Below are 18300 nucleotides of genomic sequence, written 5' to 3' on the forward strand. Positions count from 1 at the left end.
ATTACAAGGCGAACTCCCAACTCTTGAGCCACGATCGCCCGTTGAGGCGCATTAAACAAAACAAAACAGTCAGATAAGTCAAACAACTCATTCTTCTTGCTTCCTCTACTTCTGTACCATTGATTCATTGAATTCATGTTGAATTCTCTGGCAGCTGCTCTATTCCCATGTTCTGGACCTGAAAACAGGGTTTGATCTTTGGTTTCATTCTATAATACTGGAATTATTTTTCTACGAAGGTTTGAACTTTGAGGGTGTTTAAACAAGAGAGAAAAGTGTACAAAGTGTGTAGTGAGGGGTTTTACAGCCTTAAAACATCTATAATAACTTTAAAAAATAAAGTTGGCTACTTCGCAGATTTCACCTATCGCGGGTTATTTTTAGAACGTAACTCCTGCGATAAATAAGGGACCACTGTAGCCCAGTTCAATCTTTACCAAAAGCTACCCATAAATGTATTTCTAATAACAAAGCTTGATTCACTGGCTGGGACCACATCCTCATAAGTTTGACAGCATTTCTAGTAGATAATGGCAGATGATGTGATCATGAATTGGGGCTGTGGCTTGGGAAGGCCTCAGAGAGAACTGGCAGCAGCTCCCGGGCCAGGCAGATCCCCATGTACTAATGAGTAGTTAAATCATTGTAAAAGGGAGGGGGTGAGGGTGGGGCGCAAAAACGAGAACAAACAGCTTGTAGAGAACCGGAAGGGACATGTATGGACGTTTGGCCCCACTTCTGAAATCCAGATAAATTATCTTGAATAAGAGTTCAGCGGCATGAGGAAGAGCAGTCCCCACACAAGTGGACAAGTGGTTTAGTCTTTAGCGGTATATTTCAGTGATACAACAGAACAAGATTCCCACATTACAGAGAGGGAGAAGCTGTAATAGATGGAACAGATGTTCTGGAGAACTTTTTGAATAAAATTCTTCGCTTTGCTTGATTCTTGACTTTTTCTAGTATTATACTACTACTGGTGTAGAGGGTTTCTTGAGGTGCTGACCTATTGTTCAGGGGAAGACTGCATCATGTCAAAATAAATGGCTATAGGGCTATGAAAACATCAGAGTTGTTGCACACACAACAACCAATATGGTGACCATTAATGAGGGTTAAAGGCATACTCATAGATGCTGACCCATTACTTAGCCAAGCGAACTTAACCCCTTTAATGCACTTAGTTCAGTGTATTTTACTCATGTGACTTTTGCATACCATGCCCGAAAAACATGAGCTGCGTGCAGTTCAGCTGGACTCGAGCATACGACATGGTACTGTGTCCCGGGCTGCAAGACCTGTCTCAACTCAGGTACAAAAGGCCTAAAAACATTAACTATTACTACTGCTGGAGTGTGCTTTTCAAAAGTATGTGTGTGTGTGTGTGTGTGTGTGTGTGTGTGTGTGTGTGTGTGTGTGTGTGTGTGTGTGTGTGTGTGTGTGTGTGTGTGTAGGTGTGTGTGTCAAAAAAACAGAAAGGATAAGTGAAATGTACTTGGACCATCAAGCATTGTATAAGTGCCAGCTGATCTTTGCTGAAGTAATTTGGTTAAGGTTATATGTAGTGACGTAAATAAAAACTTTTAAATGTTTTCATGAGATATATACACTAAGGATATATCCATCTGTGATTTGGTATCCTTAACAGATTAACAGGGTTAACGTTTTTGTGATTGTGGTCAGTTAGCAAACAACTCAAGCATGAAAACATGTTGGTGAGACATTTCTGACCTGATCTATTATCTTACAGATGGCATATGCATATCAGTCAGAATGCATAATGTACTTAAGACTGCAGAACTTAAAATGCATAGCCACTTTGACATAAAGGGAAAAAAAGAAAGAACTGAAATCAGCTACATGTGTTGACTGAAGTAAGGAACAACTCAAAGACTCAAAGGCTTGTATTCCCCTTTAAAGGACGAGGTGATCAAAAAAGTCCCACCTGCTAACCCCCCCCTTTCAGACATGGATCCAACCCTTACCTATTGCGGTGTAGAGGACCTGGTCACAACAACGCTGCCCAGATAGCTGAGATCAATCAAAAACAAAGCAGGTAAGACTCCAGGAGCCATCAAGAACCACCACACTGCCCCTACTTGATAATGATGGAGACATTGCAGTACATGAGAAGCGGACAGGCCCTGTGACACACTTTGCCCAACAACCTTCCCTTGGTAGTCAGACCTGGATGACCTGAAGGCGTTTAAGGGAGTTGGGGAGGCGTGGGTTATAGAATCGGGGAGGAAAGTAGAGTAGGAAAAAAAATCTGAAAGATTGGACAGCAAGGGAGAATTGGTCATGCAATCAAGTTACTAAGGCTGAGGATGGGCCGCAGGGCCTGCCACGATGAACTCATCCCTCTGCATGATAAAGGCATCTTCAAGGCTTGGAGCTGGACATAACAATGGGTGTTTTCTCTGGGGAACTGACTTGGTGGATATTATGAGAGTCCTCCTGTTAGGTGAAAGCAGGGTAACATAATACAGATGGAAAAACAGGGATCCCGTGGTGATGTCTGCATATTACCAGGCTTTCAGGGGCCTGCCCCCCCCCCCAAAAAAAGCATTTGACTGGCCATGGTTTTTAATTTTTTTTTAACCAGATGGATTGTAGCCCTTAAAGGTCTGAAATGCAATCTGTGAAGCAAATGCATTTTCTTGTCAATTCACCATTTACTTACTTACTTTTAGCATTTTCACATGAAAATTTACGATGTACATTTCCAGGTGAATATTTTGAAACAGTGCTTCAGAGATTCAGTGGGTGAGTAAGTTTATGCCTGACATGAAAAGCAGCACTGACCAAATTGAAGCTAAACTTAAAAAAAGGAAATCAAAAAAAAAAATCCGAACAAAATGGTTTCCTTCCACCTTACAACTTTCATTTTCATTAAGTCAAATGAAAAAAGCATAAGCTAAACTATAAAATTAATTTGCCACAGAGATGACTTTAGGAAATAATGATTAGTACATAGCACTTCAGAAACAAAAATATCAGAGCAACTTCACACACCAAAGCATTATGGGTTGGGGCAGATGACTCAAATGGTATCCCGCTCTGTAATCCTTATGGACCTACCCTGAAGCTGACAACTGGGGTGGAGAAGGCTCCGATGGAAGGATCTCCTCCTCAGTCCTCCTTTGAGATGGCATCTGCCCAAATATGTTGCTGCTTTCCATGGGGGGTGATGGAGACTGGGAAGCTGGGTAGCTGGTTGCAGAGGTGGCAAAGGCCATGTGGGAATGGTAGCTGGGGCTTGTTCTCCTGCTACCCTGGGCTTGAGCAGGTGAGGAGGAGGGAGAAGATCTTCTTGAGAAGCTGGCTGTGGAAGGAGGGAGGAGGGTAATCTCAGACATCTCTGAAGGTATAGTAGGTTGGACAATGCCGGGACGTGGCCTGGGACGAACTACTATCTCTGGGGAGCCCTCATGAGAGCTAAGGGGGCTTTGGGTGAGGGGTGAGAGGCGAGAGGGCTGAAGAACCACCTGATGCATGCCAGGATCCATCCTACGAGCATGTCTGGGACTGAAATGAGGAGTGGTTTCAAACCATCGTGTGTCCAAGCTACTGAATGTGCTAGGAACAATATGGGCCATTGGATCGGTGTAAGGCAAAACCGGCACACCCATTCCATGGCTTGTGTGTCTTAGCTGCCCTAAATGTGCCTCTTGCATAGCTAAATGCTTGGCTGGGGAGCCATGAGGCCTGGCCTTGCTGGGAGACTTGCTTGAGTGGCTCTTTGGGGCCTCCAGTGGCAGGACAGCTGGATAAGTGGGCATTGGAAGAGAGGAGGTCTGGATAGCACTAAGGGGAAGAACATGAGGTGGAGGGGGATAGGGAGAATCGTGGCGGAGATGCAAAGGTTGATGTGGTGGAAAAATGAACTGGGGTCCCTCCAAACTTGCAAAGGTAAAATCCAATCCCTGCCAAATCTCTGGAGAACGAATGGAAGAGGTGAGGGTCAGTGGAAGTGGAAAACCAGAGACAGCATATTGCGGAAAATCACTTTCTCCCATTTCTTCAGGAATCATAGCGTGGCCAAAAGGACCCTCAGCAAGGTATGGAGGGGAGGACATGACAGAGCTAAGTGGGCTGGTATCTGGCATGTAAAAAGGAGGTGGAGGATCATGATCTCCAGGAGGACCTAGATAGCCATAAAAAGCCCTGTGGTGGAGAGAGCCTCGGATCTGCCCAGTGGCCTGGAGCCGACTGCTCTCCATGATGGTCATACCTTCGAAGGGCCTGTGGAAATGAGAGCTGTAGGCTGGAGGTTGCAGGTAGGATTCCTGACTGGAGATAGGGGAGATCTGGTGAGGCCGCAAGGGGGGCATAACTGGTGGAAGAGCCCTAGCGTCATCATTCTCTTCATCTGACTGTCGGAATTCAGGATATAGGTCTGATTCTTCCACAAACGGGAAGCCCTCAATTCGCCGGGGTTTGACAGACATTTCTCTGTCTGTAGGATCTATAACAAAACGTCCATCTGGGCCTCGACTGATGAGTTCAATGGGTGTTGTTGCTTCAGCTTCATGCTTGGGGATGCTGTATTTCTTGCTTGTTATTGCTCTTTTGGTCTTTTTGTATAGAGATAATTCCTCCTTCTTCCCTGGACTTGGGGGTGGTTTTTTTCCACGCTGGTCATGACTATCTTCAGATGATTCTGATGGAGATGCCTTTGAACGAATGCTCTCTGGGCTCACCTTTCCTGAAGATGACCTGTGGAAAACAATACAGATGAAGTGATCATTTAAAATGGTACTTCTTTACAAAATAACAGTTTACTGATGGTGCTGGAGATGAATCCAACTACACCAGAACAAAACATGGATTAAAGAAAGAAAAACTAGACCCCATTTACAGGATTCCAAGTTCTAAGTCAAAGCAGTGATCATGAATCATTAGCAAACAGAAATTCAGCAAGATACATTTCCTGTTTATTTTTAGGCAGTTAAACTAGAACAACAAATACGCAAACTTTCAAACTCAGAGAAGGCACTCCTCCGACGAGACTAAAGCTTTATCCCACAATTTTAAAGTAAGTCAAACCAAAATGTAACAGTTTCTTCCTTTGTCAGCGTTCCACTTCTCCATCAAGTTTCATATGAATTTGGTAAGTGAAAAAACATCTTGACAATACTGGACACATCGTGACTTTTTTTTCAAAAGTAAAAGTGAATGGAGTGTAGATGTAGAGGTTTGATGACATAAGACAAATGTTTGTTTCCAAAGCAGTAATTAAAGTGCACACAAGAAGGGGATATCAACTAAACTGTACAATACACAAAATCATTAAATTCATGCATAATTCTGACAACAACAAACTGGTTTATTGGTACCCACACGAACACTCAATATGTCTTCCCTGAAGGCATGTGCATAGACCAGTTTTAACCATTGCAGTAAAAGACTGTGTACCGGACCCAAGAACTACTAGTAGTTATCTGTAATTTGTTAGATTTATAACTGTTTATGTTATTGGTTTTAAAAGCGGTTTAACATTTAATCTTATAATGGGATGCCTTAGTTGCAGAATGCTTATATCATATGCCATATTACTGCATTTTACCTTCTTTCATTCCCTCTATATCATCCCCCACTTTACACCTGATACTTTAGCTCTACTTCATCATTATCATTTCCTAAAGTTAAAGGCAAACCAGTACGTGTACGGTACAATTTTACTACCAATGAAAATTTCATTCATTCAAAAGTTGAATTCCATTGCAGTATGACGTCACATTTTCCCATTACAAAGCACTGTCAGGAGCACAAAAAAACCAAAGAAACATGATACCCCAAAACTAAATAAATAAATAATAAATAAATAATTTCACCTGATATTAGAAACAGAGAGCTGTTTGTAAAACCCAATGGTTATCGGTTAGTAATAAATTTTGAGCAACACTGTAGTAACAAGTATGAAGTGGCTGTACTGACCAACACTGTTAAAGCTCTAGTATGGTAGAGCTATGACTGATTTATGAGAAAGGAGAGACTTTGATTGATGACATATATAGAAAATTAAGAATATCAGAGCGTGGAGTGAATGATTAGCCACATTTGTCAAAACTAACTGAAAGGATAATTCAATCACCATACCCAGTGAAGGGTATCCCACTAGTTGGGATACATACTATTTTGTGCCAATTTTGCAAGTGTTTGAACAATTTTGGTATCTATCCTTCTATATGATATCTGAGAGGTCTTGACCAAATTCAAAATTTTTAAAAGATTACGAGTTACAGTATATAACTTGTGCTTGTATATAACAAGACACTTTGATGTTATCAAAGTCTTTCTAGCCAAATTCTTGTTAGAAATTAGTACTAGAGCGCTATAGGAAAAAGGAAATGAAACCACAATTTCTTTGAAACCACAATCCCTTTATTTAGTGATAAAAGTCATTTATAGCAGATCTGTTTGTTATAACCTAAATAAACAGTATAGTAGGCAATGTCACATGCAATACATGTTAAAGGTACCAGGTTTCAGTAGCTACCTTCACTGAAAAATACCATCTGCTATTTGAAGTCATGAGGACTTCTCATTAAATGTAACAACAATTTGTTTATCATTACAATAACACCTAATCAGAAATTTGTGTAGACAACAACATTGTATTTCTAAACTATGTGAAAGATGGTGTCTCTGATGAACCAGGATCTTTGTTAGGTATTATTTCTTGCAAGCAATATTTGTTGAAAACTATATAAAATTTAGTAGAAGTTAGTTGTTGTTATGGTAACAAATATTGCTGATAACATTCATAAATCTGTTATCAGACCTACATAGGTGTAATGCTGCTGCAGTTCCTTATATGATTATGGCAGGTTTGTATACACTGTGGTTTGAATATAAGCTCCCTGCCTCTCTTGCAAGAGAGAAGATACTTATTAGGGACTAGAAAGAGACAGCATACTTATCCTATATTGGCTTCCTGCTAAATCCAGAATTGAATTTAAATCCTTCTCATTATATACAAGGTTTTGAATAATCAGGCGCATCTTAATGACCTTTTAGTATTGTTTCAACCCATTAGAGCACTTCATTCTCAGAGTACAGCCTTAGTTGTTGTTCCTAGCGTATTTGAAAGTAGAATATGAAGTAGAGCCTTAAGCTTTCAGGCTCTGGCTCTCTCCCATCTTTAACTCATCTTTCTCCCTTCACCCCAACCAGTCGTGGCTGCCTCTCCGAGCTTGTTTCTGCCGGAGGTTTCTTCCTGTTAAAAGATTTTCCTTCCTACTGTTGCCAAAGTGCTTGCTCAAAGAGCATCATATGATTGTTGGGGGTTTCTCTGTTTTCTTTGTATTATTGTCGGGTCTTTACTTTACAATATAAAGCATCTTGAGGCAACTGTTGTTTAATTTGGCACTATATATTGTAAATTAAACTGAACTGAATTAAATCGAATTGAACATATTAGTTACTGACATATTTATCCTTATAGTACAAACTGGTTTGTTTAGGCTTCTGGAAACTCAGCAGTTAGAAGTAATGGATGAATCTCCTAAATAGATCATTATCCACAGCTTCACAACTCCACAGCTTATGGATATGCAGGCGATGAGACCTGTCTTCATCAATACATTTTCACATTAGTTTAACAGAGCTTTAGAAATATAGCCCGTCCACAGTCACAAGGCAAAAAAAGTGAGTGAAATTACATGACCATTTGCAAATTGTAGAAAGCCATGAGCTGGTGTTAAGCAGAAGGTTACTTCTTAGAAGAGTCAATGGCAGGACAAGTTAAGGAAATCAAACGAGTTACTAAAAGACACAATCAAGAAGAAAACATGGGTGCCTGTGTCAAAGTTTCCAAAAGTCTGTGTCTGTCTATTTTAACATATAAAGTGGTTTGGATAGAGCCAGGGCTAATTTCTGTTTTACTTGCAGTGAGTTTGAAAACAAACATTTAAAATAGTTCATCCACATCTAGACTGAGATTTTCTGAAGGTTGCAAGAAGCTGTTGTTGCCCCAGGACAATGCTTAGTGCATCTTATTTTCCTGAAACACTTCAGCAGAGGTGTACCTCCTTATTACCAGCCACTGCACTTAATTTTTCAAAAATGGTTTATTTTGTCATTAAAGAAGGCCTACAAGACTTGGACATACAATTCACATAACTGAGCAACATAGAGTCCCGATCAGAAGTTTAAGACCACTTGAAAAAAAGGTTCCAAGTGGAGCTTCAACATGCAACAAGGAGAAATGGGAGTGAGACAAAACAGTTTTTTGAGCAGGCAATTTATTGAAAACAACTCTTAAACTGAAACAGGCTGTTCTCCAGCAGATCAAAAGTTTAGGACCACATGCCTTTAAAAGGCCAAATCTGTGCAAAAATCTGGATTCATTGTCATTTTCTGTCAGGTAGTCACACTGTCATGACATTCTGATGGCAAAGGCAAAAAAACTGAATATGGTCGGGTTGTTAAACTGCATAAGCAGGGTCTCTCACAGCACGCCATCGCTGCTGAGGTGGGACGCAGTAAGACAATCATTTGGAATTTCTTAAATGATCCTGAGGGTCAAGTGGAAGACACAAAAGAAATTCACCAACACTGACCAGGAGGATCCAGCTGGCTGTTCATCAAGACTCTGGACGATCCTCAACCCAAATTAAGGCAGTTACTGGTGCCGACTGCAGCCCCATAACCATCAGACTGCGTCTGAGACTGAAGGGGTTCAAAAACAAAAAAACGTCTTCAAAGGCTCCAAAGTTCTGTAGCGTTATACTTGAACACCACAGAACTGACTGCTTGGACTTTGCAAGAGAGCACCAAACACGAGACACTGAAAGGTGGAAGAAAGTTTTATTCTCTGATGAGAACAAATTTAACCTTGATGGTCCTGATGGTTTCCATTGTTACTGGCATGACAACCAGATGTCACCTGAGATGTTTTCTACGCGCCACAGTGGAGGGGGCACTACAATGGTCTGGGGTGCTTTTTCCTTCAGTGGAAGACAGTAGATACCCTTCGTGTGGCTGTCTTCACCACTTGGAGAAATGTTCCCACTCACTTGCATCAAGCATGCTGCAACACATTTTTGAAGTGATCAACAATAACGGTGGAGCTACTCATTACTGGGTTCATGCTTGGAACTTTGATTTCTGTTTTGGGGGGATTACGGGGGTTCTTTTGGAGGTGATCAGCTGCAAAACAACCTGTTTCAGTTTAAGCGTAGTTTTCTATAGATTACATGCTCAAAAAATGTTTCGTCTCAATCCCATTTCTTCTTGTTGCATGCTGAAGCTCTACTTGGAAACTTGTTAAGAGCCAGACATGCAAAATATGATTTTTTGCCATTTTTCAATTGGTCTTAAACTTTTGATCGAGACTGTATATGTCTTACATTTAAAACATCAGGAATATCAAGTTCCCAATATAAAGAATTTTAAAAGATCAGTTGCCTTGGACTAAATTTTTCACTGAATGAATCACCATTTTAATAATGAGTGGTCATTACATGTATGTATTGTACTTCTATAACAGGGTCTAAGCGCTGGCCTTCATTAAATAAGAAGATTGCAATTACTCTGCAAGTATACTCTGGCCAAGGAGTGAGCCTAACTTAGCAAGAAGACTGGAGGCAGAAGGAAAAGGTTAGCTGTTCTCTCCAAAAAACTACAAACTCCCTCAGTAACTGCAATAAATCTAAAAAAATAAAGGACAGTAATATGAGTATAGCAGTAATATAGAGCAATATAATGAAAGATAATTGTGATTCATTCACTGTGACACATGAAAAAGAGTCCCATTATCTACTTCTTCTATCCTGAATAATATATTCTCATTTTCCCCCAGAGATTCAAATGAAGCTCCTTTACCGCTCATGAACGAAAGACTACGACCAGTATTGTTGTTGCCTGATTGTAGTTGTCCAGAAGCATGCAGACGGGTCAAGAGTCTGAGGTGCTGAACCAACGTGAAGGAGGGTATATAGTGTGCAAGAACAAAGGGACAATGGTTTGCACACTCACTGAGGACCATAACACTGGGACCTGTACCTGCTTGCGTCCAGCCCCTCCCAGTAGGGCTCAATGCTGGGAATGAGGCTAAGTGGACTCCTGCAGAGGTGGGGAGATCAGACAGTAAGAAGTGAGGAGCATATGGAAGTAAACAGGAAGCCTGGCAATGAGAGAGAGGGCAACCAAAAAGGAACAGAAAAAAATGAAAGAAAAAGCTCGTTCCTGTTCAGCAGCTTAGGGATGAGAAGCATTAATGAGTTGGAGAATAACTCAACGTAAAATTTCACAGAAAAAGCGTAAAGATAAGAAAAACTATGCGAGAGCAAAAAGAGGGTTTCCTGCCATAGTTTCATTTCCTCACATTTCCCACTTCAGACACAAGAGGCTGAAAAAGCACAAAAGGACAAAGCAAAAAAAACCAAAAAACATTTCATTAAACGAGACCTTTCCACACTGCACCATCTTATTGCCTTGAAATGGTGAAATATTAGGCTATACATGTTATTGTATGGTAATTTGCAAGCATCCACATGTGTATAGCAAGCATGCATTCGACCATGGTCCTCTACAATACTTTTGGGATATTTTAATACAGTTGTATTACACTCAGGATGTTCACTTCAAATCTGGTGCAGATTTCTCCCATTTACAAGAGCAGGGAAAAATCAGACTTTATTAACTAGCATGACAGCTGTGTCAGCGGTTACTTAAGTAATCTGAAAAATTCCTTGACAAACATTCCAGCCAGTGAATCAAACATACTCCCAAAACATCATAGAAATGCCTTTCACTTTTTAATGAAAGAAAATGTATGCCAAACAAAAAACGTATAGTATTTAGATTTTAGAAACTCCCCTACAGACCTCCTCATGGTGTTAAAGGGAAAATCTATGATCCTAGTATATAAATGTATTTGGGGAAATAAGCTTAGAAAAACTGCAATTAAAGTCTGGCTTTTTTACCTGATGTTCAACTTGATCAATGTATTACTCCTAACCTCTCCCTCCCAAAGAGAAAGGAAGTCTCTGTTTTATGTAAGCAGATTTTTAAATTCTGTACATGGGAGGTTTACTGACGTTTTTCTACAGTTTCTTTGTTGCACTCTAAAAAGTAATTCATCAGACCCGTTACCACCACTTAAATGCATGGCTGCAAAAGAAAAATTCTCTAATTTATTGATTAAGATAAATCTTCTAAATTGAAAACTTTATTTTGTTGGGATGTGTTGACTTAATAATTTTGGTAATTATATCAACTTAACTTTGTATGTAATTTGAAATTAAAAGGGTTTAAAACAAAATTCAATTTGTAGTTTCTTAATGAAATTGGATAGATAACTTCATTTTTCTTCACTGTAACCTCTGATTTCAAGGTCCATCTCCTACCCAGTTAACATGCCCTACCAAATTCACATATTAAGACTGTGTTGCACGGAGGACTTGTATGCTGATGTTAAAGAGATTTTAATGTAAGTAACATTTTATTTACAAATAACAGTTCTACTAAAGCAATGCATTTGTGCTAGTAAGTGTTATGACCCGTAGTGGATTTGTTTCTGATGTTATGCTCATACAGCTGAGGAAATAGTTTATCATTATTATTATTATTATTATTATTATTAACGGTGAATACTTCTGTGAGAAGGATAGCTGTAGAGTTTCTGTTTGCCTCATTTATTTTATTTTTTGTATGCTATACATGATGTTACATTTTAAATTGTTTTGGTTACTATTGCAATACAGCAATACAGTAAGTACTGTTCTTGGTCTTAAGAGCTGCATCTATCCTTATTACTTTTTTTAAACACATCAAGTTTTATGAAATATTGTTAATATGATTCTGGTTGTATCACCCTGGCACAGACTATGTGAATCTCTTTGTCATTAAGTCTTTACATAGGCATTTTGTGTATACATAAACATCATTTAATATTTTTTAAAAATATATATGAAATTGATTTTTGTGGATTATCAGTTTTAAGCAAACTTAAATTTAATGCTTTATAAATAACAGGTTCCTTTTAAAGAAAATATTTATAAAGCCTGACAATTGTTTGTAATAATCCTCAAATTGTCTTATAGCATTTTTCTGTATGTGTGGTGTACAGATTTAAAAAAAGAGTTCAAGAGAGTAACCACTGTAAGTCTTGAATCTAATCTTTTGGCTAAACTTGACCATTGTACCCCAAAACTAATGGATGGGGTTTGATGAAGGGGAGGAGCTAAAGGACTGAGAATCTTGCTTCTTGAGGTATGATAATTATTTAGGCTTTGGCTAACTTCAGAATGCAGTTTGTTTGCAGCCACCTATATAATGTATTAATCATTTTGATACTTTATCTACTTTTTCTTAAATTGCACAATACTCTCAAAGTACGCAGAGAGGTACCCATCGACTCAACCCGGGAGAGAAGGAAGAGGACCTTTTCATGCAGTTTGGTGTAAATAATTCAGCATCTTGAATAAAAATGAAATGGATTTACAAATGTCACACCCATATCAGTGGCCCAACATAAAGGGAATGCACATATTGCCTATTTTTTACAGCATAAACTAGAACATTATAATTAGACCAACACAGTGAACCGCTCGTAAAGCAAGTAAAATATGTTGTTAGAAATCTTTTTAGGTCAAGCAGCCAAATTGGTCATAGAACATGTTGTCTATGTCGTGTGATTATGTTTTGTGTTATGATACCATAATTTTGTCTCATTCTTATTAATGTATCCTAATTTTCATTCATGTCTGTATAAAAATAAATAAACAATAAGTCCACTGATGATCTAGATTCAGTAAGATTCAGTTAGGGTGAAAGTATAATCTGATTTCTGATTTATTTTCAGTGTTTAAATATAAAGCGTTGAAAGTTACAAATAAAATCCTTAAATGTTGAATTCATTTATTTCTTGAAAGCAGTTAAAATTACAAAAACAAGAAAAAGCTAAAATAATAATGATGAAGAAGAAAATCAACAACCTAATGACACCATACAATACTTTCAAATAATGTGAAAAAAGTTGTTGGTGTAACATCATTTTATGATTACACAGCTTAAAAAATAGATTTTAAGCTACCAATTATTAAGTAAGGGGTAGTTAAAATTACTTCTGACTATAGAGGAAAAGTTCATTCTCTTAACGTAATATAGTTTGTGGGTTCAACATAATTTCAACATAAGTTTTCATAACTCAGAAATATCCATGGAAGCTGTTGCGTCATTTTTTGTTGAGCTTAAACATTTGTTTTTAGAGTGTAATCAGATTTCATACTCTTTAATATTCTCACATGAAACTATAAAAGCTAACAGTGATTGTCTGTAAATATCCTCCCCCACCCTGTCTGAGGCCTTGGACTAAACTGAATTTTTAAAGTGTAGCACAGACAACATGGATGGGCTGTGTCACAGAGCAAGCCATGCTGTTTGTCAGGTATTCGATCAACAATGCTCCAAAAGCCACCAACAGCACAAATAGTCCAGACGTCCAGCTCAGAGACTCCATGTGGCTAGGGTGAAGCTTAGCAAACAGTTAGCAACTACAGCGTGTCTGGATCCACTTATCATGCTCCTAAATTAATAAAGTTCAAATACAAAAAAATAAAAATCATGCCCTTTACAGGTGTTATGAAGGGGCAAACTGTCTTTTTTAGAGTGAGCATTAGGTGTAGTTGAGTTCCTGCCTCAACTAATATGACTCTACAGTAAGTATTGGAAAGCTGGAAAGATTCTCACAATGCAATATGAGAACCAACAGAAGATGTCAATACAGTGAAGATTATGTAGAAAAAACAGCTTTCTGAGGGAGTAATGAACACACACACACACACACACACACACACACACACACACACACACACACACACACAAAACAAATATTCAAAATTAAGATGGACAGTCAACAGTGATGCTTTGAAGTTATCATTTAGGTACCTGTAGTACATGTTCATGTCTGTCAGAGTTTTTAGTACACATGTTACTGCTAGTACAGGATGCACTGATAGGGAGGCTGTAGCTCAGGCGGTAGAGCAGGTCATCCACTGATTGGAAGGTTGGTGGTTTGATTCCTGGCTTCCCCCTAGTCTGCATGCCAAATATCCTTGGGCAAGGATACTTGATACTAACCCCATGTTGCTCTCCGATGCATCCATCGGAGTGTGACTGTGTATGAATGTTAGATAGGCACTAACAGCTTAGAAACAGTGCTTGTGTGAATGGGTGAATTAATTAATTGTGTAAAGCGCTTTAAGTGTTCAGATAGAGTAGAAGAGTGCTATGTAAGAAACGGTCCATTTACCATAGTGGATAACCTTCTTAATATTATTCCACACAATTTATTCGATATTTACAAGTTTACAATTTATTAGATATTACATTGTATTTAAAACAGTAATATAACGTGTACTACTATTTGATTTTCTTTGTTAAATCAATTTGTTTTGTGAGGTTTTGTTGTTGTTGTTGTTTTGTAGTACAGCAATATATTTGTGTGGCACAGATGTACTTACGGAGTTTCCAGGCTTTTTCTGCAGTGAGTTATTGAAAGAGGGGGGTCTGGAAGATAGGGAACAAAAAACAAAACACTGTAAACTGTAAATACACTGGTAGGGGAGGGAGAAAACAAGCACTTCACTTAGAAGCTGTACAAATAAAGGCAAGGTCATTTGAAGTAGTCCAATGAGCTGTTTTTATTCCTATTTATTTTCAGCCGAGCCTCAATATTAAGATTCATAATGTGGAAAATATCGTTTTGCCATTCACGATAAACGTGTCTGACCCAACACATTTACATAAAAGGCTTATAAAACTAGACTCACCAAAGGCAACATTAGAATGGCTGCTGCAGGGCTTGGAGCAGGATTTGAACGTGAGCGACAGAACAGCAGTAAAATGCAACAGAGGCTTAAAAACATCAACATAAATATAATGACTGACTGCAGCTAAGAATCTATCACTTTTAGCTTTTGATGGCTATGATGGCAGCATAAAGCAGCAGATCACAAAAAAAGAGAAAAACGAGTACAGCAACAAATAATGTGTAATTCCATAAATATATTCAAATCAATGAAAAACTATTCTTTTAACAACTTAAAAGGATGTTCTAACCTTGTTTTTTTGTAAAATGCAATGTTTATATTTAGGAACACCCGTTCATCTGCTCACTCATGCAAATATCTAATTAGCCAGTCACTTGGCAAAAATGATTTGCACTTAGGCATGTAGACATGATAAATGCTAAAGTTCAAACCAAGCATCTGAATGGGGAAGAAAGCTGATTTAAGTTACTTTGAAAGTGGAATAGTTGTTGGTACCTCTACTACCATCTACTGGGATTTTCTCACAGAACCATTTCTAGGGTTTACAGAGAGTAAACACAGCATGTCTTTATCCTGTCTTCCTTCTCTCACCCCAACCGGTCATGGTAGATGGCCCCGCCCCTCCCTGAGCCTGGTTCTGCCGGAGGTTTCTTCCTGTTAAAAGGGAATTTTTTCTTCCCACTGTCGCCAAAGTGCTCATAGGGGATCGTATGATTGTTGGGTTTTTCTCTGTATGTATTATTGTAAGGTCTACCTTACCATATAAAGTGCCTTGAAGTGAGTGTTGTTGTGATTTGGCGTTGTATAAACAGAATTGAATTGAATATTCCAAAAAAGAGAAAATATCAAGTAAGAAGCAGTTCTCTGAACAAAAATGTATCATTGATGTCAGAGATCAGGGGAGAATAGCAACACTCTTTTGAGTTGATGGTAATTCAAATACCAGCTTGCTACAACCAAGGTATGCAGAAGAACATCTCTGCATACTCAGTGTATCAAACCTTGAAGTGGATGGGTTATAGCAGCAGAGACCACACCAGGTGCCAGCCTTATCAGCAAAAACAGGAAACTAAGGCTACAATTTGAATAGGCTTACTAAAATTGGAAAATAGAAGATTGGAAAAACATTATCAGGTCCATGAGTGAATTTCTGCTGCAACATTCAGATGAATGGATCAGAAACAAGATGATATTGCGGGTGGAGCGCTGCTGACTTAGACTGAGAACATTGTTGGACAGTGGAAGGAATACTTTAAGGACCTCCTTAATCCCACTGGTATGTCTTCCATGGAGGAAGCAGAGTCTGGGGAGGGGAAACACTCACCTATTTCTGGGGACGAGGTCATTGAGACAGTGAAACAACTCCTTGGTGGCAGAGCCCCTGGGGTGGAGGAGGTTCACCCTGAGTTCCTAAAGGCTCTGGATGTTATAGGGCTGTCTTGGTTGACATGCCTGTACAATGTTGCGTGGAGATCAGGGGCGTTACCTCTGGACTGACAGACCGGGGCGGTGGTTCCTATCTTTAAGAACGGGGACCGTAGGGTGAGAAAGTCTATGCCAGGTTGCTCCAAGTGGAGGAGTTTAAGATCGAGATCTTGGGATCTTGTTCACGAGTGACGGGAGAAGGGAGCGGGAGATCGACAGACAGATTGGTGCTGCGGCTTCAGTGTTGCGGAAGTTTTACCAGTTCATCAAGGTGAAGTGAGAGCTGAGCATAAAAGCGAAGTTCTCAATTTACTGGTCAATATACATCCCTACCCTCAACTATGGTCATGAGCTGTGGGCAGTGACTGGAAGAATGACATACAAGCGGCAGAAATGAGGTTTCTCTGAAGGGTTAGGGTTAGGGCTACTCCCTTAGAGGCAGGGTGGGGAGTTTGGCCATCCAGGAGGGGCTCAGAGTAGAGCCACTGCTCCTCCACATCGAAAGGTGGTTTGGGCATCTGACAAGGATGCCTCCTGGGTGAGGTGTTTATGGTGTCGCACCAGGAGGAGGCCCCAGGGCAGACCCAGGACATGCTGCGGGGATTATATCTCTCAGCTGGCCCGGGAACGCCTTGGTGTTTCCCCGGACAAGCTGGAGGTGGTGGGTGGGGAGGGGGAGGTCTGGGCTCCCCCCTGTGCTCTCTGCTTAGGCTGCTCCCCCCGCCACCCGGCCACGGATAAGTGGAAGATGGATGGATGGATGCTTTCTGACTTTCAGAATCTATAATTATTAAAATTTTTAATTGTATGTTGTTGTTGTCTTTAGTTTTTAACAAATAACACATGTTTTAATATACATAAAACATGCACCAACATAGTCACCACCATTAAATCTTAGCTCCTTAAATCACTTTTGTTTATGTTTGATTAGTTAAGAGCATAAACATGTAGCAAAAAGGAGTGTGAAGAAATTAGAAAGAAAACAATACTAGAAAGAAAACAAGCGAGATGGGAAAATAAAATCAAAGAATAAGAAGTACTATCCAGAATGTTTATGCATGATGATACAATGGTTGCTGCAGAACCTCCACAAGTTAAGCAGCTGACATGTTTCAGGTTTTTAGGATTAGCTTAGTGAATGTGGGAAGTTAAATATATATATTAAATATAACAAGTTTCCCCTCACCTCTTTTCCTCTTGAGTTTTCTCCGCCGCTGCTTGTTGACAAAGCAGGCAGCCATGGTACTGAAAAGGACAGCTGCTGCCAAGAAGCAGATGGTGGCCACAATACCAGCCACCACAGGCCGTGCCAGTCCACGCTCCTCCACCAACTCTGGAGGAGGAAAGAAATCTGAGGGGGAAGAGAGAGGGAGACAAAAGCATAATGAAGTCGAACAGCAAATTCATGACAGAAACAGAGCCCTATACTCCAGGTATGCAGACCGTGAGGAAACATCACAGCAGAGGAACATATACCAATTTTTCTTTGCTCACTGAACTTTTGACATGGCCATCCTTTATATTAATGCTATACTCAGCATTCAATTTGTGGCTCCAAAACAGAGACTGATATTTACTATGAGATATACCACACAGATGTGAGTTTACTGGTAAAGAGCACACTGTCCCTGCTCTTTGATTAAAACTAAACCAGGACTTTCTGCTGTTTTCTGGCAGCTTCATCTGCAAAATTAGAGCTGCAGAGTTCACTCGTTTCTGTGTTCCTGTAGAAGAGCCTCCAAAAACATTCTGTCCTGTCCAATAAAATTCAAATATATTCAAGCTGACCTTTACTGCTGCATATGTCTTCTGCAGGGTGCATGTCACAATGACTAAGCAGAATGCTAACTTTTCCTCCTATTCAGAACTACATAGAAGGTAATGTAATTCATGCACTGTTTTGATTGATTGCGTGGTTAACTAATGTGGTTAGACTGGCTTAGACAAAAAAGAAAATCTTGTGTCTGATGAAATTCAATTAGCTTAGTGTCTGCTGAACAGGGTCAAAAAAATGTATAAATAAATTTTGTTAGTATGAAACGTGTGATTGACTTTTACACAGTAATCAGTAATTGGTTTACATTAGTGCTCC

General features: G+C 39.5%; 1 protein-coding gene across 5 annotated transcripts in view; it reads right to left on the bottom strand.

Annotated features, from left to right (window-relative positions):
- LOC309715786 (protein turtle homolog B-like) overlaps positions 1 to 18300 on the bottom strand; it is a 148266-nt gene that overhangs the window by 17513 nt on the left and 112453 nt on the right. For 2 of the 5 annotated variants that reach the window (XM_082549183.1, XM_082549182.1), the window contains exons 16-19: positions 17395 to 17559; positions 14475 to 14520; positions 10012 to 10071; positions 3082 to 4719 (exon numbers count right to left, since the gene is read on the bottom strand). In XM_082549183.1, the coding sequence (XP_082405309.1) occupies positions 3082 to 4719; positions 10012 to 10071; positions 14475 to 14520; positions 17395 to 17559 (1909 nt within the window). Of the gene's footprint in view, positions 1 to 1985; positions 2032 to 3081; positions 4720 to 10011; positions 10072 to 14474; positions 14521 to 17394; positions 17560 to 18300 lie in introns of all 5 variants that reach the window. The other 3 variants (XM_082549185.1, XM_082549184.1, XM_082549186.1) reach the window with 2 other exon arrangements.

This window comes from Aulonocara stuartgranti (genome assembly GCF_965226115.1).
Source record: "Aulonocara stuartgranti genome assembly, chromosome: 10".
In the NCBI taxonomy this organism is placed as follows: domain Eukaryota; kingdom Metazoa; phylum Chordata; class Actinopteri; order Cichliformes; family Cichlidae; genus Aulonocara; species Aulonocara stuartgranti.